The 22,291-nt window shown below is 46.8% G+C and overlaps 1 protein-coding gene across 1 annotated transcript in view; it reads left to right on the top strand.

The window, feature by feature from the left end:
- Positions 1-15,502, top strand: part of slc28a1 (solute carrier family 28 member 1) — a 60,092-nt gene extending 44,590 nt beyond the window's left edge. The window contains exons 13-18 of the mRNA XM_080216042.1: positions 3,719-3,887; positions 6,307-6,504; positions 8,640-8,721; positions 12,704-12,802; positions 13,821-13,932; positions 15,004-15,502. Coding sequence (XP_080072168.1) covers positions 3,719-3,887; positions 6,307-6,504; positions 8,640-8,721; positions 12,704-12,802; positions 13,821-13,932; positions 15,004-15,124 — 781 coding nt within the window. The 3' untranslated portion in view covers positions 15,125-15,502. The remainder of the gene's footprint in view (positions 1-3,718; positions 3,888-6,306; positions 6,505-8,639; positions 8,722-12,703; positions 12,803-13,820; positions 13,933-15,003) is intronic.
- Positions 15,503-22,291: the final 6,789 nt, after the last annotated feature.

The raw sequence follows: 22,291 nt of genomic DNA on the forward strand, positions 1-22,291 counted from the left end.
GCGAACAGAAAAAACCTGCAAAAAAATAAAAATAGACTCAATCGCTTACCGCACTGCACCAGTCACAAATCACTCCTCCACCCAACTTTCTCCAGAGAACAACTGAGGGGTGACTTGATTGTTGTGCATAAGATTATGAGGGGCATGGACAGGGTGGATAAGGAACAGCTGTTCCCCTTAGTTAAAGGGTCAGTCATGAGGGGACACAAGTTAAAAATTTGGGTTTTTAGCCAGAGAGTGATAATGATCTGGAATGCACTGCCTGGAGTGGGGATGCCTCACATCCTGGATGAGTACTTTGCACACCATAACATTCAAGGCTATGGGCCAGGTGCTGGCAATTGGGATTAGGTGGGCAGGTCAGAGCCTTCATGTGTTGGTGCAGACTCGATGGGCTGAAGGGTCTTTTTTGCACTGTAGTATTCTGTGATTCCATGATTCTGGGATTCTCTCTGCCTCATCTACAACTTCCCATTACTGCGTGGGTGAGGTGCCCACCTGACTTGGATCATTGCCTCAAAATAAAGGCAAAAGGGGTCCAAACTCTTCAGTGGTGCATCTGCCATGATTGCTTTGTACAGTAGAACATGGACTCAATGGGCCAAATGGCCTCTTTCTATGCCACGCTGCCTCTAATGGTTCTATGTCACTAACTGTTGAATTCTGAGGTAATTGGAGAGAGTACAGAGGAGACTCACACGAACGATTCCAGAGATAAAAACCTGAAGCTATGAGGGTAGATTGGAGAAGTTGGGAATGTTTTCCTTGGAGAAAAGAAAGCTGAGAGGAGACTTGGTCGAGGTATTGAAGATCCTGAGGGGTACGGACAGGGTAAAGAGTGAGAAACAGTTCCGTCTCAACAGAACATCAAGAACTCAAGGGCGCAGGTTGAAAATAATTAGCAAAAGGAGTAGAAGTGATGTGAGGGAGGATTTTTCACCCAGAGGGTGGTTGGGGTCTGGGACAAACTTCCTCAGAGGGTGCTGGAAGCAGATTCGATTGAGATATTCAAAAGAGAATGAGACTAATATCTGAAACAAAAGAATGTGCAAGGTTACGAGGATAATTTAATTTGATTTGATTTATTACTGTCACATGTATTGACATACAGTGAAAAGTATTGTTTCTTACAAAACCTTAGACAAAGCATACCGTTCATAGAGAAGAAAAGGAGAGGGTACAGGATATATTGTTACAGTCATAGCTAGGGTGTAGAGAAAGATCAAATTAATGCAAGGTAGGTCAATTCAAAAGCCTGGCAGCTGCAGGGGAAAATGTTGTTCTTGAGTCGGTTGGTATGTGACCTCAAACTTTTGTATCTTTTTCCTGAAGGAAGAAGGTGGAAGAGAGAATGTCCGGGATGCGTGGGGTCCTTAATTGTGCTGGCTGCTTTTCCGAGGCAGCAGAAAGTGTAGACAGAGTCAATGGATGGGAGGCTGGATTGCGCAATGGATCGGGCTACATTCGTGACCTTTTGTAGTACCTTGCAGTCTTGGGCAGAGCAGGAGCCATACCAAGCTGTGATACAACTGGAAAGATTGCTCTCTATAGTACATCTGTAAAAGTTGGCGAGAGTCATAGTAGACATGCCAAACTTCCTTGGTCTTCGGATAAAGCAAAGAACTGGGACTAGATAGAATGCTCTTTCAGAGAGCCTGTACAGATTTGATGGGCCAAATGGCCTCTTTCTGCACTGTAAAGATTCTTTATTATGAGAAGTGACTGACTAGGATTGATTTCCATGCTTGCCCCAAAAACCGGAAAACCCCGTCCGAGGTCAGAGAGCCTTTATTGGTCTGTGTCCCGCCTGCTACAAATCTCATGCAGGCGGCGTGGGAAAATTCTGCCCACGTTATTTTGATTATATAACGACACTCCCCTCACGGCCAGCTTTGTCGCACTTGGGGGAGTGCTGCTTGCAATGAGTTTGGGGGGGATTCTGAATATTAAAACTAACAATCCCCAGCTCCGACCCCGCAAACCAACCCTCACCACCCCCCACCCATCCCACTCTCCTGGACCCCATTCCTTCCATCTCCTGGCTCATTGGTTGACACAAGAGCACTAATAATTACTCTGATGTTTTCTTGAAAAAGTGTAATCAGTTATGTGGAGAAGATGGAGAATTTGGGATTATTGTCCTTGGAGCAAGAAGGTTATAAAAGCAAATTACTGCGGACGCTGGAATCTGACCCCAGAAGAGAAAATGCTGGAAAATCTCAGCAGGTCTGGCAACATCTGTAAGAAGAGAAAAGAGCTGATGTTTCGAGTCCAGATGACCCTTTGTTGAAGCTAGAAGGCACAAAAATTGGGAGGTAGTTATAGTGCAGGGAGAGGGAATGAAGGATGAGTCATAGCCACAAAAACAGGGGGAAAGGCTGATAATGGCAGCCCACAGAGAGAATAGAAGGTGTGAATGGCTAAACAGTAGAGAAGCTGAAATCAGAGGTTAAGTTGTGACAAATGAAGATGCGGGGGAAGGGAGGAATGAATGGGAGAGAGAGGTAAAGAAGGTTATGCTTGGTTATGATAGAGATTTGCAAAAGTAAGGAGAAAGTGAAGAATGATGAAGACAAATAAATTTATGGAGGATATTTTTGAAGGGCCTGGGGTGAAATAATAGAAGGTATGGAACTGTAAATTGGGAGAGGGGAGTGTGCAGCGGGGCCTGCGTGTCCTTGTGCATTAGTCACATGCAGGTGCAGCAGGCAGTAAAGAAGGCAAATGGCATGCTGGCCTTCATTGCGAGAGGTTTCGAGTACAGGAGTAGGGATGTGTTGTTGCAATTATACAGGGGCCTTGGTGAGGCCACACCTAGAGTATCGTGTGCAGTTTTGGTCTCCTTTTCTGAGGAAGGATGTTCTTGCTCTCGAGGGAGGGCAGCAAAGATTTTACCAGGCTGATTCCGGGGATGGTGGGACTGATGTATGAGGAGAGATTGACTCCGTTAGGATTGTTTTTGCTGGAATGAGGAGGGATCCCATAGAGACTTATAAAATTCAAAGATTTCCCACAGTTCAAAGATGTGCAGGTTAGGTTGATTGGCCATGCTAAAATTGCCCCTTAGTGCCGTGAGATGCGTAGGTTAGAGGGATTAGTGGGTAAAATATGTAGGGATATGGGGGTAGGGCCTGGGTGGGATTGTGGTCGATGCAAACTCGATGGGCCAAATGGCCTCTTTCTGTACTGTAGGGTTTCTTTGAAAATTCTAACAGGACTCGACAGGGTAGGTGCAGGGACGATGGTGGGGGAATCCAAAACCAGGGATCACAGTCTAAGGATTTAGGGTAGACCATTTAGGATGGAGCTGAGAAGACATTTCTTCACCTAAAGAGTGGTGAGCCTGTGGAATTGTCACAGGAACTAGTTGATACTAAAACATTGAATGTATTCAAGAGGTGGCTGGATATAGCACTTGGGGCGAAGGGGATCAAAGGTTATGGGGAAAATGCAGGATTAAGCTGTTGAGTTGGACGGTCAGCCATGATCATAATAAATGATGGAGCAGGCTTGAAGGGCCGAATGGCCTCCTCCTGCTCCTATCTTCTCTGTTTCTACATAACTAATCTCTGAAAGAGCTGGCGCAGAAACAAGGGACAAAATGACTTCCTTCAGCGCAGTAACCTTATACAAATTGCTCGATCTTTTTGTAGGGGAAAGAGTGTCCAATGTAAAAGTTGAGTGAAAGTAGTTAGTATTTTCATTTATTCCCCTTCAGAGAAGAACAGAACATTCTAGAAGCTGCAAGCAATGGCGCCTCTGCTTCCATCGGCCTGGTCGCTAACATCGCTGTCAACCTACTTGCATTTTTGGCTATTTTGGAGTTTCTAAATGCAGCTCTGTCCTGGCTTGGAGGGATGCTGAACTACCCTGAGCTTAGCTTCCAGGTACAGTATCACAATTCCATATAACTCCAATTAAACACGCGTCAGGAGTTTTTACTTCTGTCATGTAGGCCTCATCAAAGTGACGGGTCTTTTTACAGCAATTCCAACTCCCAATTTATAGCTGCAGGGAGATGTCCTGGCTGTTTTCAGAGTTGGTTCAGAAGTTTACATAAGAATATAAGATCTAGCAGCAGGAATAGGCCGTTCAGCCCCTCGAATTAGGTGGAAGTTCAGGTGTTTCTCAGGTGCCGGGCAGACTCGATGGGCTGAAGGGCCTCTTCTGCACTGCGTGACTCTATGAGCCTGCTCCACCATTCAATAAGATCATGGCTGATCTCAGTCTTAACTCCACCTTCCAGCCCGTTCACCATAACCCTTCAATCCCGTTACTGATTAAAAATCTGTCTAACTCCTCCTTAAATTTATTCTCTATCCCGGCATCCACCACACTCTGGGGCTGTAAATTCCATAGATTCACAACCCTTTGAGAGAAGTAGTTTCTCCTCATCTCCGTTAAATCCACCACCCCTTATCTTAAAACCTATGACTTCTCATTCTCGATTGCCTCACAAGAGGGAACATCCTCTCCACATCTGCTGTCCCTGTTTGTCAGGTTTAACAATAGTGTCTATTGGTAACACGGCATGGTGGCACAGTGGTTAGCACTGCTGCCTCACAGCGCCAGGCACCCGGGTTCGATTCTGGCCTCGGGTCACTGTCTGTGTGGAGTTTGCACGTTCTCCCTGTGTCTGTCTGGGTTTCCTCTAGATGCTCTGATTTCCTCCCACACTCCAAAGATACGTAGGTTAGGTGGATTGGCCATGCTAAATTGCCCCTTAGTGTCAGGGGGATTAGAAGGGTAAATACATGGGGTTACACAGGGATGGGGCCTGGGTGGGATTGTGCTCGGTGGGCCAAATGGCCTCCTTCTACACTGTAGGATTTCTATGATTCTATAATATTCGGCTTTGATGAAGGGTCATCCAGATTGGAAATGTTGGCTCTCTCCACAGATGCTGTCAGACCTGCTGAGATTTTCCAGCAGTTTCTGTTTTTGTTCTGTTGACCTAATCCAGCTCCTATTTCTTATGATCTTAATGTCCCTGTATTCACGGGAGCTTAACTATAAACCCGAGTGTTGCAATAGTTTTACTGTTTGACCTGTAACACCAGGGGTTCTGTTTTACAGGTGTGTAAAACCTGTAATGTTTTACAGGTTTTACACACCTGTAATGTGCTGGAGAGGGTACTGAAAATGTTTACCAGGATGTTGCCTGGTTTGGAGAGTGTTAGTTATGAGGGGAGATTGGACAAAAGAGGTTTATTTTCACTTGAACGTCAGAGGCTGAGGAGCGACCTGTTATAAGTTTATAAAATTATGAGAGGAACGGATAGAGTAGATAGTCACGAATCTTTTTCCCAGGGCAGAAATGTCAATCACAGGGGGACAGAGGTTTAAGGTAAAAGGGGGAAAGTTTAAAGGACATGTGAGGGGCAAGTTTTTTTTAGACTGAGGATGGTAAGCGCCTGGAATACGCTGCCAGAGGAGGTGGTAGAAGCAGGTAGAACAGCAATGTTTAAGAGGCATCCTGACAGATACGTGATGGATTGGTCTATGTTCAGAACCATCAAGAACATAGACATGGAGAGATCTGGGAGTACAGATCCACAAATCCTTAAAAGTGACAGCTTAGGTGGAAAAGATAGTGAAGAAAGCGCACAGTATGCTTGCCTTCATCAGCTGGGACATTGAGTATAAAAGTTGGCACATTATGTTACAGTTGTATAAAACATTGGTTAGGCCATGTTTGGAAAACTGTGTCCAATTCTGGTCACCACACTACCAGAAGGAGGTGGAGACTTTGGAGGGAATGAGAAAATGTTTACCAGGGTGTTGCCTGGTATGGAGGGTATTCGCTTTGAGGAGAGATTGAATAAACTGGGATTGTTCTCCCTAGAAAGACGAAGGCTGAGGGGAGACTGATAGAAGTTTATAAGACTATGAGGGGCAGAGACAGGGTGAACAGTTGGAAGCTTTTTCCCAGGGCAGAAATGACAATCAAAGGGGGCACAAGTTCAAGGTAAGGGTGGGGGGGGGGAGTTGAGTAGAGATATGGGGAGCAAGTTTTTTACATAGAGGGCGGTGGGGGGGGGTGCCAGAATGCACTGCCAAGTGAGGTGGTTGAGGCAGAAACATCAGCCACATTTAAGACTTATCTCAATAGACACACGAACAGACTGGGAAGAGAGGGATACAGGCGGTTGTTCTAGTTAGGACAATGTGATCAGTGCAGGCTTGGAGGGCAGAAGGGCCTGTTCCTGTGCTGTACTGTTCTTTGTTTGTTCTGTAATAGCCCATTTCTGATTCTGGTTAAAATTGGCAGTCTGCAGTGAGGTATATTTTGTATTGTATATATAGCTCATCTGTTCCTACGTCTTCATGCCGATTGCCTTTATGATGGGAGTGGACTGGAATGATTCTTTCCTCGTTGCGGAATTGATTGGAATCAAACTCTTTCTGAACGAGTTTGTGGCATACCAGAGGCTTTCAGTATACCAGAACAATAGACTCAACGGCATAGAAGAATACATCAATGGCCAAAAGCAATGGATCTCTGTGAGTATGCACAGTGCCAGTAAGCAGTTTAATATTAAATCTCAACCAATAACCAATCCACCACCAAAGAATCTGATAGCCAATGGGGTAAGGGGCCCTTCACCTCATGGGTTCAAATCCAGGGGATTGTGCTAACTCCCCATGCTGTCACATTCCAATAGGTCAATGGTTTCTCCCCACACTGAATACAGAGGACAGTAGGGCTGAATTCTCCCAGCCCAGGGATAGTGGGCTTGAAGCTCAGAGTGGGATGGGGGAGAGGTGGGGCACAGAAAGGGGACAGCCCATCAGGACAGTTTCCTAATGTTTTTCTGCTCCAAATCAACACTCCCTTCCCAGGTGAGGCCTAGCCAGGTGTCACCTACCTGCTGCATAGAAGTGGCCAGGTATGTTACATAGCTAAGGCCACAATTAGGACTGATGTAGACCAGGAGGTTGTTGCAGAGAGGGGACAACCACCCCAGGAATGGCCAGATCCAAGGCCCAACATCTTTTTGCCAGACGGTTTTCTATTATATTGCCCCGCAGAAATTATAACATATAATTATGGACCTCTATTTAAAACTCCTCCAATTTGACGCCCCTCTGCATTCCTCCACCTGCCCACTGTGATGCCCACTCCTTCCCAGTGGGGCCACTAAGGATTTGCAACTAAGGATTGGACGAGGAGCATCGAGAGTCCGCCTGGCATCCGTAATAGGACAGTGAGTGCAAAAGCGACCAATTGGAAGGCCACCTCCTGTACGATTGCTGAGCCCCTCCCCCTCCTGAGGTTCAGGACCTCCGTTTAACGTTTATTCATTAGTGTCACAAGTCAGCTTGCATTAACACTGCAATGAAGTTACTGTGAAAATCCCATAGTCACCACAGTCCGGCGCATGTTCGGCTACAGTGAAGGAGAACTTAGCATGGCCAATGCTCCTAACCCACACATCTTTGGACTGTGGGAGGAAACCGGAGCACCCGAAGGAAACCCACACAGACACGGGGAGAATGTGCAAACACCACACAGACAGTGACCCAAGGCCGGGAATCGAACCCGGGTCCCTGGCACTGTGAGGCAGCAGTGCTGACCACTGTGCCACCGTACCGCCCTCATTTAGTCTCAACATCAGGACCCCAAAGCCTGCAGGAAAATTCTTCCCCATATTTCAGTCAAGAACCTCAGTGGAATCAAAACACTTCAATTTAGTAAAAGCAAAAAACTGCAGATGCTGGAAATCAGAAATAAAAAGTGAAAGATACTGGAAAATCACAGCAGGTCCGGCAGCATCTGTGGAGAGAGAAACAGAGTTAATGTTTCGGGTCTGTATCAGTCTCCTTCAGAGCTCGATAGAAGAGTCATGCAGATTTATAACACTTGTTGCTCTCTCCATTTTGTGCTGACGGTACAATGGGAACACCACCATCTAGATGTTTCCCTCCAAAACACTCACCATCCTGACTTGGAAATATATCACCGTTCCTTCGCAGTCACTGGGTTAAAATCCTGGAATTCCCTCCCTAATGGCATTGTGGGTCAACCCACAGCATGTGACTGCAGTGATTCAAGAAGGCAGCTCACCAGCACCTTCTCAAGGGGCAACTAGGGATGGACAATAAATGCTGGCCCATCCTGGATTTGTGGCCAGATCCCATTAATGAGAGGGGTCTGTTCCTCTAACATAGACACTCACCGGGTCTGATCATTTTATGTTCAAAGTAAAGCCTTGTGACCAAAACTGGGAGCTTTCAATGAAAGCTTGGTAGCACGGTAGTTAGCACTGCTGCCTCACAGCACCAGGGACCCAGGTTCGATTCCTGGCTTGGGTCACTGTCTGTGTGGAGTTTGCACGTTCTCCTCACGTCTGCGTGGGTTTCCTCCGGGTGCTCTGGTTTCCTCCCACAGTCCGAATGATGTGCGGGTTACATGGATTGGCCATGCTAACTTGCCCATTCGTATCCCAAGATGTGTAGGTTAGGGATATTAGCCATGGGAAATGTAACGATTATGGGAATGGGACGGGGAGAGCAAGATACCCTGCCAGAGAGTCGGCACAGACTCGATGGGCTGAATGGCCTCTTCTGCACTGCGGGGATTCTATCATTCTTAGAATCTGTGGGAAAGGTTGCTAATTTCTCCTTTATTTTTATAGGTCAGAGCAGAGACGATAACTACCTACGCTCTTTGTGGTTTCGCCAACTTCTCTTCAGTTGGTGTAATGCTTGGAGGTCTTTGTAAGTAGCCTTCCAAAAGCCAACCAATCACAATCTGTGACCAAGAGGCCTTCAGTGTGACACGTTGATCTTCAATCATGATACCCACACGTGACAGCGAGTGACTGTACTCGCACTGATTCACCCACACGTGACAGCGAGTGACTGTACTCGCACTGATTCACCCACACGTGACAGCGAGTGACTGTACTCGCACTGATTCACCCACAAGTGACAGCGAGTGACTGTGCCAGCACTGATTCACCCACACACGACAGCGAGTGACTGTGCCCGCTCTGTTCTATTGTTATCCAGTTCTCCCTCTGTTAGTGCCCCACAAAGACACTTTCGAGGCTTCTTAATCAAGTTAAGCCAAAAGCACTTCATTGGATGTAAATGGCTTTGGACATCTTGGGGTTGTTTAGAATGATAGAATCTCTATATGCAGAAGAGGCCATTTGGCCCATCATGTTCTGCACCCACTCTCTGAGAGAGCACTTTATAGGCCCTCCCCCTCCCTGCCCTATCCCTGTAACCCCACATATTAATCATAACCAATCTACCCTAACCTACACATCTTTGGACACTAAGGAGCAATTTAACATGGCCAATCCACCTAACCTACATTTTATTGGATACTAATGGACAATTTAGCATGGCTAATCCATCTAACCGACACATCCTGGAACATTAAGGGGCAATTTACCATGACCAATCCACTTAACCTACACCTCTTTGGACACTTTAGCATGGCCAATCCACCTAACCTGTATATTTTTGGACACCATGGGCAATTTAGCATGGCCAATCCACTCTAACATACACATCTTAGGGCACCATGGAGCAATTTAGCATGGCATATCCATCCTAATCGACACACCTTTGTAGGATGAAACCAGAGTGCCCAGAGGAAACCCACACAGACACGGGGAGACCGTGCAAATCCACACAGGCAATCACCCAAGGCCGGGATCAAACCTGGGTCCCTGGCATTGTGAGGCAGCAGTGCTAACCTTTGCGCCACCATGAACCCTTTACACGTACAAGCTCCTTCCTTCCATCTTCATGAGGGGGGCCAAATACAATACTGGATAATCTTCGAACCTATCGCAAATGAGACTCTTCCTTGAATATTGTAGGGCAATTTCTAACAGCCAGAAGAAGCCCTGGTTGATTGTCCCATCCCCTATTTCAGGGAGATTGGGGCCAATTTTACAGCAGTGACTGCTGTGTTAGCTATGATTACTCTGCGATCAGGGTTCTACATAACTGTAAAACTCTGTAGACAATCCAGCGACTTGTACATGGTGGCTGGTCTGAGATGTCACAGAGAAGATTGTTTAGAATTGTTCAGCCGCAAAAGCCCGGTATTTTGCCATGTCATTTTTAGGGATAATTTAACATCAATAACAACATAAAAGACCAGAGCCACATTGTAAGATTTGAGCTGATTTGGAAATAATGGACTTGCATTTATATAGTACCTCTCTCATCCTGGGGTATTTGTAAAATCGAGACACTGTCAAGGAACTGTCGACGAAATCTGGCAACCAACTTGCACACAGCAGATGGCACAGACAGCAAGCGAGATAATCTGTGGGTGGTGGTGCTGCTGGAATGTTGTCCAAAACACTGGCAGAACTCTTCGCGCAGTGTTGAGGTGTCCAATGCGCCCAATGGACAGGACCTCAGTTAAATATCTCAGCCAAAAGATGCGTCTCTGGCAGTAGAGCACTCCCTCAGTACTGAATGGTTATTGTACTCAGTTCCTTCTTGTTGGGTTTGAATACACATCTTCTGACACAATGGGTGTGGGGGGGTGGTGGTTATGGAATTTTACAGCCCCTCCTGCCTGCGCAATTTTTGGTCCTGCCAAAACTGATGGGCTTTCGAACGGCTGGCCACATTTTTCACGCCCACTCCCAGTCCAACGGATGTTTAAACTCCACTCGCTCAGACGAACTAACACGTCCGATATCCAGTATCCCAGGCTCTTTCAGGAGAGGAACCTGAACCGTCCCTGAACATCGACACCATCCCCTTCATATCCAACAAAAGGAATTGTCATAGAAACATAAAAACTAGGAGCAGGAGGAGGCCATTCAGCCCTTCCAGCCTGTTCTGCTATTCATTGTGACCGTGGCTGATCATCCAATTCCTGATCTCATCTTCCCTCCAGATCCTTTGATTCCAAGAGCGATATCTAACTTCTTCTTGATTTGATTTATTATTGTCACATGTATTAGTATACAGTGAAAAGTATTGCTTCTTGCACACTATACAGACAAAGCATACTGTTCATAGAGAAGGAAAGGAGAGAGAATGCAGAATGTAGTGTTACGGTCATAGCTAGGGTGTAGGGAAAGATCAGCTTAATGCGAAGTAGGTCCAATCAAAACTCTGACGGCAACAGGGAAGAAGCTGTTCATGAGTCGTTTGGTATGTGACCTCAGACTTTTGTATCTTTTTCCCGGCAGAAGAAGGTGGAAGAGAGAATGTCCGGAGTGCGTGGGATCCTCCTTGAAAATATTCAGTGTTTTGGCCTCAACTGCATTCTGTGGTAGCAAATTCCACAGGCTGGGTGAAGAAATTTTTCCTCATCTATCCTAAACAGTCTACCCTGAATCCTCAGACTGTAACCCCTGGTTCTGGACTCCCCCACCATCGGGAATATCCTTCCTGAATCTACACTGTCTAGCCCTGTTAGAATTTTACAGGTTTCTATGATATTCGTCTTCTTTTTTCTGAACTGCAGCGAATACAATTCTAACTGACTCTATCTCTCCTCATATGTCAGTCCCACCACCCCAGGAATCAGTCTGGTAAACCTTCGCTGCGCTCCCTCTATAGCAACATCCTTCCTCAGATAAGAAAACCAAAACTTCCCACAATATTCCGGGTGTGGCCTCACCAAGGCCATGTGTAACTGCAGCAAAACATCCTTGCTCCTATACTAGAATCCTCTCGCTATGAAGACCAACATACAATTTGTCTTCTTTACTGCTTGCTGCAGCTGCGTACTTACCCTCAGCGACTGCTGTCTGAGGACACCCAGGTCTCATTATACATGCCCCTCTCCTAATATAGCCATAGAGTCATACAGCACAAGAAGAGGCCCTTCTGCCCGTAAAGACTTGATCATAAGGTGTCACCTATGACTCTGTCAGCTTCAAGTCCGAAAGTTGTGGGTTCCAGTCCCAATCCAGAAATGTGAGTGCATAATACAGATTGACAATCCAATGTCGCACCAAGGGAAGGTTATACTGTCGGAGGTGCTATCTCTCAGATGAGACATCAAACCCAGACCCTGGCCAGGATTTTCTGGTCCCAGCAGGGCGGGTTTTGATGTGGCAGTCCAGCCAAAAGCCATAGATCGGAATTCTAGCACCTTGCCCAGCATGAGAGAGGGTCCGACAGCGGACAACACGGGAGAGGGTGGACAGAGGAAATCTCCATTGACCTCGTTCTCCGACGTTCCAAGGAATAAAGTCCTAACCTGGCCAACCCCTCCCTATAAACTCAGGCCTACTAATCCTGGCAACATCCTTGTAAACCTTCTCTCCACTCTTTCCAGTTATCAATGCCCTTTCTATAACAGGGTGACTAAAAGTGTGCACAATGCTCCAAGTGCTGATTCACTGACAACTTATACAACTGTAATATAATGTCCCAACTCCTACACTCAATGCCTCTGAATCCAATGCCATCGACTCCAAGAGGACTGGGAGATTCTGGAGATTTGGGGGGGGGGGGGGCTGGAAAGTCATGCCGCTTGTCTTGTTTCAGGGATGGAGAGATTCCACAGCACTGGAGTCTCTCTGCAGTTTCCTGGCCAATGACTAACCCCATGATCTAGTCAGTATCATCATTAAATGTAAATGAATGCTTCATTGGCAGGAAAGCATTTTGAGATGGCCTGAGGTTTTGATAGATGCTATATAAATGCAGAATCTGTCTTCCTGTGTGACTGAGAAACATTTTTTCTCTCCCTTCCTTTCTACAGCTGCGATCGCTCCAACGCGTAAGAGTGATATGGCTCAGATTGTGATCCATGCTCTGTTTACAGGATTCCTCGTGTCACTGGTGAACGCATGTGTGGCAGGTACCCAGGTCCAATTCCCCTTCACTCCACCATGTATCCTCTCCCACACACTAAACAGCAAATTTAAAGTTTATTTATTAGAGCCACAAGTAGGCTTACATTAACACTGCAGTGAAAATCTTAGAATCATAGAACAACAGGTTTATTTGGAATCACGAGCTTTCAGAACGCTGCTCCTTCAACAGGTCGCACCTGATGAAGGGACAGCGCTCCGAAAGCTCACGAGTCCAAATAAACCTGCCAGACTTTAACCTGATGTTGTGATACTTCTTGCTGTGCCAATCCCAGTCCAATGCTGGCATCTCTACATTATAGAAACATAAGAATCCCTACAGTGCAGAAGGAGGCCATTCAGTCCATTGATTCTGCACCGACAACCCCACCCAGACCCTATCCCTGTAACCCCACATATGTACCTCACTAATCCCGCTAACCTATACATCCAAGGACACTAAGGGGCAATTTTGCATGGCCAATCCACCTAACTAGCATATCTTTTGGACTGTGGGAGGAAACCAGAGTGCCCGAAGGAAACCCATACAGAAGCAGGGAGAATGTGCAGACTCTGCACAGGCAGCAACCAAGCCGGGAATCTAAGTTACTGTGAAAATCGCCTAGTCGCCACACTCTGGCGCTTGTTCGGATACACTGAGGGAGAATTTAGCACGGCTAATGCATCCAACCAGCACTTAACTCCACATATTTACCCCACAAATCCTCTAACTTAGGCATCCCGGAACACTAAGGGGCAATTTAGCACAGCCATTGCACCTACCTGCACATCTCTAGACTGTGGGAGGAAACCAGACCACCAGAAGGAAACCCATGCAGACACGGGGAGAACGTGCAGACCCCAACAGACAGTGACCCAAAGCCAGAATCGAACCCGGATCCCTGGCGCTGTGAGGCCGCAGTGCTAACCATTGTGCCACCACACCATCCAAACTAAAGCAAGAGGCATCAACGACTGGATACTCAAATAGTAGCCATAGTCTCACTGTTATTTGCTCTGCTTTAGGGATCCTCTTTGTGCCCAGAGATCTTGTGGACTGCGTGATTTACCTCAGTAGCAGCACCTTCAATGGGACCAGCACTGACCTCCTCACCTGCTGCAAGGATCTCTACGACAGGTCAGTTTCTCCGTTAGGCCATACCGTATCCTGGAGGTGAAACTGATCTTTGCACAAACTGTTGAGTGAAAATTAAATGCCTATTTTACCCCCGGGCTGGGGTCTCTTTCACACTGACCTTTGCACTGCTGATGGAGATCAATTTCACCTCCTTTCTTAGTCAATATCTGAGCAATCAGGAGAATTTGCTCAGGGGTGGGTGGGGGGGGCGGTGTAAGTCAGCTATCTCCCTCTGAATCCCTCAAATCTGATTGGTTGAGGGTCCATCTGCTTTTTTAAGTTCCTTCGCAGCATGTGGGCCTGGCTGGCCACGCCTATCCCTAATTGCCCCTTGAGAAGGCGGTGGTGAGCTGCCTTCTTGAACCGCTGCAGTCCCTGAAATGTAGGTGCACCCACAGTGCTGTTAGGGATGGAGCTCCAGGATTTTGATCCAGCAACAGTGAAGGAGCGGTCGATATATTTCCAAGTCAAGATGGTGAGTGACTTGGAGAGGAACCTGCAGGTGGTGGTGTTCCCATGTGTCTGCTGCTCTAGGTGGGAGAAGTCACAGATTTGGAAGGTCCTTCCTGCCAAAGGAACTTTGAGATGTTGCAGTGCATCTTGTAGATGGTACACACAGCTGCCACTGTTCATCGGTGGTGGAGAAGTGAATGTTTGTGGATGGGGTGCCAATCAAACGAGGCTGCTTTACCCTGGATGGTGTTGAGCTTCTTGAGAGTTGTTGGAGCTGCACGCATCCAGGCAAGTGGGGAGTATTCCATCACACTCCCAACCTGTGCCTTGTTGATGGCGGATAGGCTCTGGGGAGTCAGAAGGTGGGTTACTCGCTGCAGGATTCCCAGCCTCTGACTTGCTCTGGTGGCCACTGTGTTTATATGGCTGGGTCCAGTTCAGCTTCTGGTCAGTAGTAACTCTCAGGGAGTTGGTAGAGGGGGGATTCAGCAATGGTAATGCTATTGAATGGGGGTGATGTTCACAATCTGCCGCTCCCAGCAGGGGAACCCCACTCATGTCCCTGTTGCTACATCACAGTGTATTAGAACTGACCACTTCCCATGTTTCTTTCCACAGTACAGTACATCACGGAAATGGCTCAATTTCTTTCACTGGGTACTGGCCAAGCGACAATCAAAGTGTGACATTTTTACATGGCTGTTGTGATGTGTATAACACCAGTGCCTGTACAGTATGAATGAGACATTTTCCCTTTGTAAAGAAAATAACATTGACACTCCAATTAAACAGCTGCTTCTTGATGTGATGAATCATGCAATTCTGAAGTGTGGAAGCTCTCTCTACATGGCGGGGAGTGTTAAATGTGCCTATAGTTGCAAATGTAGGCAGCATCATCCATCCACACCTGATTTACAGAAATGTTTTTGTATTGTTTTGATGCCTACACATTGTCACAGAGGCCATTCAACCCATCGAGTCCATACCAGCACTTTGGTCGAGCCATCCAATCAGTCCCCAAATCTTCCCACCCTGTCTTCCTAGCCCTACATGTTTCATCCCCTCAAGCGCTCACCCGATTTCCTTTGGACACCATTGATGGTCTCTGCTTCTGACATCCTCGAAGGCATCAGTGATTGGAGGGGTGGGGGGGTTGTGGGGGGTGTGGGGCGGTGGTGGGGGGGTGTGGGGGGGGGGGTTGTGGTGGGGGGACGGGGGTGAGGTGGGGGAGGTGTGAAGGGAAGCAACGATCAGCAAAGGTGGCCCAAATCCCCACTTGTTGTCCTCAGTGAAGGGAGGAGGGAGAGGGGAAGAAAGAGCATGATGCACAAGCAGTCACATCACAGTGAGCCCTGAGTTACTGATTGACCAACCTGTCTGGAAACCTATGAAGGCAAGGTGCCAATGTCCTCACAGCAATGAACAGACTCCACATCCTTACCTACAAACTTAATTGATGCCCTGCCAATTGGCCCCCACAGGCCATAGAATCATTGAAAATTACAGCTCAGAAACAGGCTTTTTGGCCCTTCTTGTCTGTGCCAAACCATTTTTTGCCTAGTCCCACTGACCTGCACTTGAACCATATCCCTCCACACCCCCCTCATCCATGAACCCGTCCAAGTTTTTCTTAAATGTTAAAAGTGACCCTGCATTTACCACTTTATCCGGCAGTTCATTCCACTCTCCCACCACTCTCTGCGTCAAGAAATCCACCCTAATATTCCCTTTAAACTTTTCTCCTTTCACCTTAACCCAGGCCCTCTGGTTTTTTTCTCCCCTAGCCTCAGTGGAAAAAGCCTGCTTGCATTCACTCTATCTATACCCATCAAAATCTTATACACCTCTATCAAATCTCCCCTCATTCTTCTACACTCTAGGGAATAAGGTCCTAACCTATTCAATCTTTCTCTGTAACTCAGCTTCTCAAGTCCCAGCAACATCCTTGTGAACCTTCTCTGCACTCTTTCAACCTTATTTACATTCTTCCTGTAACTAGGTGACCAAAACTGTACACAATACTCTAAATTTGGCCTCACCAATAGCTTATATAATCTTACCATAACACTCCAACTTTTATACTTGATACTCCGATTTATAAAGACCAATGTACCAAAAGCACTCTTTACGACCCTATCCACCTGTGATGTCACTTTTAGGGAATTCTGTACCTGTATTCCCAGATCCCTCTGTTCAACTGCACTCTTCAGAGTCCTACCCTTTAGCCTGTACGTTCTACTTTGGTTTGTCCTTCCAAAGTGCAATACCTCACACTTGTCTGCACTAAATTCCATTTGCCATTTTTCAGCCCATTTTTCTAGTTGGTCCAAGTCCCTTTGCAAGCTTTGAAAACCTTCCTCACTGTCTACTACACCTCCAATCTTTGTATCATCAGCAAATTTGCTGATCCAATTTACCACATTATCATCCAGATCTTTGATATAGATGACAAACAACAATGGACCCGACACCAACCCCTGCGGCACTCCAATAGTCACAGGCCTCCACTCAGAGAAGCGATCCTCCACAACCACTCTCTGGCTTCTTCATTGAGCCAGTGTCTAATCCAATTTACAACCTCCCCATCTATACCTAGCAACTGAAACTTCCTAACTAACCTCCCATGAGGGACCTTGTCAAAGGCCTTGCTGAAATCCAGGTAGACAACATCCACCGCCTTCCCTTCATCCACTTTCCTGATGACCTCCTCAAAAAACTCTAATAGATTGGTGAAACATGACCTACCACGCACAAAGCCATGTTGACTCTCCCTAATAAGTCCCTGTCTATCCAAATATTTGTAGATCCTATCCCTTATCACACCTTCCAATAACTTGCCAACCACCGACGTCAAACTTACTGGCCTGTAATTTCCCGGATTTCTTTTGGAACCTTTTTTAAACAATGGAACAACATGAGTCACCTTCCAATCATCCAGCACCTCCCCCATGAATACTGACATTGTAAATATGTCTGCCAGGGCCCCTGCAAGTTCAACACTAGCCTCCCTCAAGGTCCGAGGGAATACCCTGTCCAGTCCTGGGGATTTATCCACTTTGATTTGCCTCAAGACAGCCAGCACCTTCTCCTCTTTAATCTGTAAAGGTTCCATGACCTCCCTACCTGTTTTCCCAATTTCCGTACACTCCATGTCGTTTCCTCAGTAAATATGGATGCAAAAAACCCATTTAGTATCTCCCCCATCTCTTTTGGTCCTATACACAGTCTACCACTCTGGTCTTCAAGAGGACCAATTTTATCCCTCACTATCCTTTTGCTCCTAACATACCAGGGAGAATGGAAGAGTTCTCAATGGTTATCTTCCCACCCACATCACTAAACAACATTACCTTGTGTTTTTTATGGGATCTTTCTATGTCATATTGTCTACATTCCAACAGCGACCAGAATAGACTAATTCATGGCACTGAAATTTTTGTTAAATTCATCCATGGGATGTGGGCATCGCTGGCTGGGCCAGCTGTTACTGCCCATTCCTGAGGATATTTAAGAGTCAACCACGTTGCTGTCAGGGTAAACTGTGTCTAAAATAAATCTGGTGCTACCCCTGTCAGAACTGCTATTTCAGTGTCAACTAGCATCACAAGGGACAGACTAAAATTTTGTCGAATTAAGTATTATTGGCTTTGTCAATTAAATAAACTGGTTTGCTGCTTCAGTGCTTGTTTCAGTCTGGGTTTCATTTAGAACATAAGAACATAAGAAATAGGAGCAGGAGTAGGCCATCTAGCCCTTCGAGCCTGCCCCGCCATTCAATAAGATCAAGGCTGATCTGAAGTGGATCAGTTCCACTTTCCCGCTTTCTCCCCATAACCCTTAATTCCCCTGTCTATCAGAAACCTATCTACCCGTGACTTAAATATATTCAGCGAGGTAGCTCCACCACTCCAACGGGCAGAGAATTCCAGAGACTCATCACCCTTTGAGTGAAGAAGTTCCTCCTCAACTCTGAGCTAAACTGCACCACCCCCCCCCTTATTTTGAGGCTGTGCCCTCTAGTTCTGCTATCCTTTCTGAGCAGGAAGAATCTCTCTACCTCTACCCTATCTATTCCCTTCATTATCTTATATGTCTCTATAAGAGCCCCCCTCAGCCTTCTAAATTCCAACGAGTACAGACCCAGTCTATTCAATCTCTCCTCATAAGCCAACCCCGTCAGCTCTGGTATCAGCCTAGTGAACCTTCTCTGCACTCCCTCCAAGGCCAATATATCCTTCCGCAAATGCGGTGACCAAAACTGCACACAGTACTCCAGCTGCGGCCTCACCAGTGGCCTGTACAGTTGCAGCAAGACCTCCCAGCTTTTATATTCTATCCCCCTCGCTATAAAGGCCAACATCCCATTCGCCTTCTTGATCACCTGCTGCACCTGCAGACTCGGTTTTTGTGATTCGTGCACAAGGACCCCCAGGTCCCTCTGCACCGTAGCATGCTGCAGCTTTTCGCCTTTTACATAATAATCCCTCCTACTATTATTTCTACCAAAGTGGATAACCTCACATTTGCTAACATTATACTCCATCTGCCAGGTCCTCGCCTACTCACTCAGCCTAACCAGATCTCTCTGCAGACTTTCCGCACCTTCCACGCAATTTGCTTTTCCACTCATCTTTGTGTCATCAGCAAATTTCGTTACCCTACACTCAGCCCCCTCCTCCAGATCATCTATGTAAATGGTAAACAGTTGAGGCCCCAGCACTGATCCCTGCGGCACACCACTAGTCACCAACTACCAACCAGAATAGCACCCATTGATTCCAACTCACTGCTTCCTATTAGACAGCCAATCCTCTATCCACGCTAACACCTTACCCCCAACTCCGTGCACCCTAACCTTTTGCAGCAACCTTTTGTGAGGTACCTTGTCAAACGCCTTCTGGAAATCTAAAAACACAACATCCACTGGTTCCCCTCTGTCTACTGCACTAGTCACATCCTCATAGAGATCTAATAAATTCGTTAAACACAATTTCCCCTTAACAAATCTGTGCTGCGTCTGCTTGATCAAACATTTGACTTACCAACAGAGTACATCTAAAACACTTTCCACAATAACCGGAATATTGGCAGCATTGTGTCGGCCCATGAGTTGGAGACGGTGTGGGGTGGCATAGTGACGCAGTGGTTAGCACTGCTGCCTCACATTGCCAGGAATCTGTGTTCGATTCCTGGCTTGGGTCACTGTCTGTGCAGAGTCTGCATGGTCTCCCCATGTCTGCATGGGTTCCCTCTGGGTGCTCCGGTTTCCTCCCACAGTCTGAAAGACGAACTGGTTAGAGTGCATTGACCATGCTAAATTCTCCCTCAGTGTACCCAAACAAGTGCCGGACTGTGGTGACTAGGGGATTTTCATAGTAACTTCATTGCAGTGTTAATGCAATGTAACGATTGGTGTGCCATTGGGATCAACGCTGAGGCCTCAACTATTTACAATCTGTATTCGTGACTTAGACATGATGAATCCTACTTGTGATACTAATAAATAAACTACAGTAAGCTTCCAGCAGGGTTCACAGCACAACCCGTTTACTCAGAAAACAATCTGTTCAAACAGCGAGCTGTACCAAACAGTTTACAGAGTCTAGTTAAATAATCACCATGCACTACAGCAAATAAAAATCATGAACAACATCACAACAACTTCTCCTGAGAGAAAGCCAGAAGGTATATCTAAATACAGTAAGTGGAGTATAGTCACACAATGTACATAAAACCAATCCCAGTCACAAGGAATGTTTCTGTGCTGAAATTTTCTTTGTTTATTCATAGGGATGAGGCTTCAGGATGTGATTGATAGAATTGTTATCCAATCATCTCTTTCTGATCTGGAGCAGTGATGTCATTTATATGCACCAATATGAACCCAGCATTCCTGCTGATCTCTGCTTTCAGCCAATCAGCTTTCATATTATCTGGTGCAGGAACTGTCTTCTGTGCAGATGGAGATACATAACCTGGACAAACCCCATCGGCCAGACACCAATCATACAAAAGCAAAGCCAGGCAAAGTAAATAAACATGGTGACAGTTTAGTCATCATTGGCAAGAAGGCCCACCATCACCTACCGTGCCCAGTGGTGAGCCAGTCGGTGGGCACCATGTGAGTGTGTGCCATAATCACCTGGCCATGCTAGGGTCATTGAGTTGAACGGCACAGAAAAAGGCCCTTTGGCCCATTGCATCTGTGCTGGTCAAAGACAAGAAACCTCACCATTCTAATCCCATTTGCCAGTACTTGGCCCACATCCTCGTCTGCCCTGGCATCGCAAGTGCGCATCTAAATACTTCTTCAATGTTCTGAGGGTCACTGCCTCCACCATCCCTTCAGGCAGCAGAGCTCCAGACTCCCACCACCCTTTGGGTCAAAAGGTTTTTACTCACATCCCCTCTGAACCTCTTACCTTCAATCTATGTCCCCTGGTCACTGATTTCTCCACCAAGGGGAAAGGCTTCTTCCTGTCAACTTTACACTCGAGCTTTTGTCCTTGATAGTTTTGTCTCGTGATGTAGCATCGCCAACTGCCCCTCCCTCACCTTTGTCCTGATGGCCTGCTCCTCCTCAAAGCTTCCAACTGAGAAGCAGTCAGGCTCCTGGTTGGCCGATTGGGTGACTCTCCACGTTAGCTGGAGTCATTCTACTGTGTCATCTTCCCCCCCACCCCCGGCCCTCCCAAGAACCACACACACCCCCACCACCGCACCCCCCCCCCACAACAACCTCCATTCCCCACCCCCAAGATTTTCCTCATATTATCGGGGAAAGGACAAACAACAGCTAAAAGGATGGAAACTTGTTCCCGTCCTAGTAATTCTCCTGTAGGATTCCTCCCTACACTGCCCTGGACATCTGCAGGGTTGGCCATGAGTTAGATGAGAATTCCAGCTTGGTACTCAGCAAGCCCTTAGGTCTTCACCTGTACTGCGACAAGCAACTAGATTGCCACACTGTTCCCAACTTGACAGCACCGACAACTATCAAGAAAATGGCTGGAGTGTGTTAAGACTCAGGCCAGAAACTCCAAGGTGTTTTGTGACATTAACCTGGGCTCTAAGTTTTACATTTGATTTTAGCATTAGGGTGAGCATAAGGTGTTTTACTCCAGGTATGATCCCAGTAGGAAGCTTCAATCAACCAAAGTTTATTTAAAGACATAGTTAGAATATAACAAAAAGAATTAATTAACATAACTGTTACCCATTACAAGACTTAAACTCGACACAGTGGTACTCCTAACAGCTAGCTATCTCTGTTGTTCCAAGTTAAACACCATCCCACAGACACACACCTTTCTTCAGAGTTAGCACAAAAGCAAGTATGCTCACATGAGACTGGATCTTCAGCTTTGTAACACCCATGGACAGAAATCCAGGCTAGCTATTTGCACAGAAGGATATTTACCTTAGAGAGGAAAACTTAGGGCCCGGTTTTATCATCAAGTTACACCCGCTTTTGAGCGTGAAAACTTGGTAAAGTCAGGCATGAGCCAAGTAGCACGATCCACGCCCACGTCTGTGCCGGTTCCCCCTTTACTAAGGCCCCAGAATGGCTGCGATCGGGCCCATACTCAAAACATGCACGCATTTAAATTGACTTAATGAGCTGCACGCCCAACCTTACCGCACTCCCCCCTTTACCACCGCTTTCACCACTCAGAATCGGCACGAAACAGACATGCTCCACAAAAGTCCGATATGGATGCTCCAGCTGGTGAGGAGGTAAGTGCCGAGTGTCTGACGGCTCTCTGCTTGAGATCGGTTGGTGGGGGGTAGTGGGGTGGAAGGGGGAGGTTTTCTACTGCCACTCTGCCTGTGATCAGTGAGGGGACGGGGGGGTCCACTGCCACTCTGCCTGAGATCGGTGAGGGGGATCTGCTGCCACTCTACC

Source organism: Carcharhinus amblyrhynchos, chromosome 32 (assembly GCF_965287045.1).
Source record: "Carcharhinus amblyrhynchos chromosome 32, sCarAmb.v2.hapA, whole genome shotgun sequence".
NCBI lineage: Eukaryota > Metazoa > Chordata > Chondrichthyes > Carcharhiniformes > Carcharhinidae > Carcharhinus > Carcharhinus amblyrhynchos.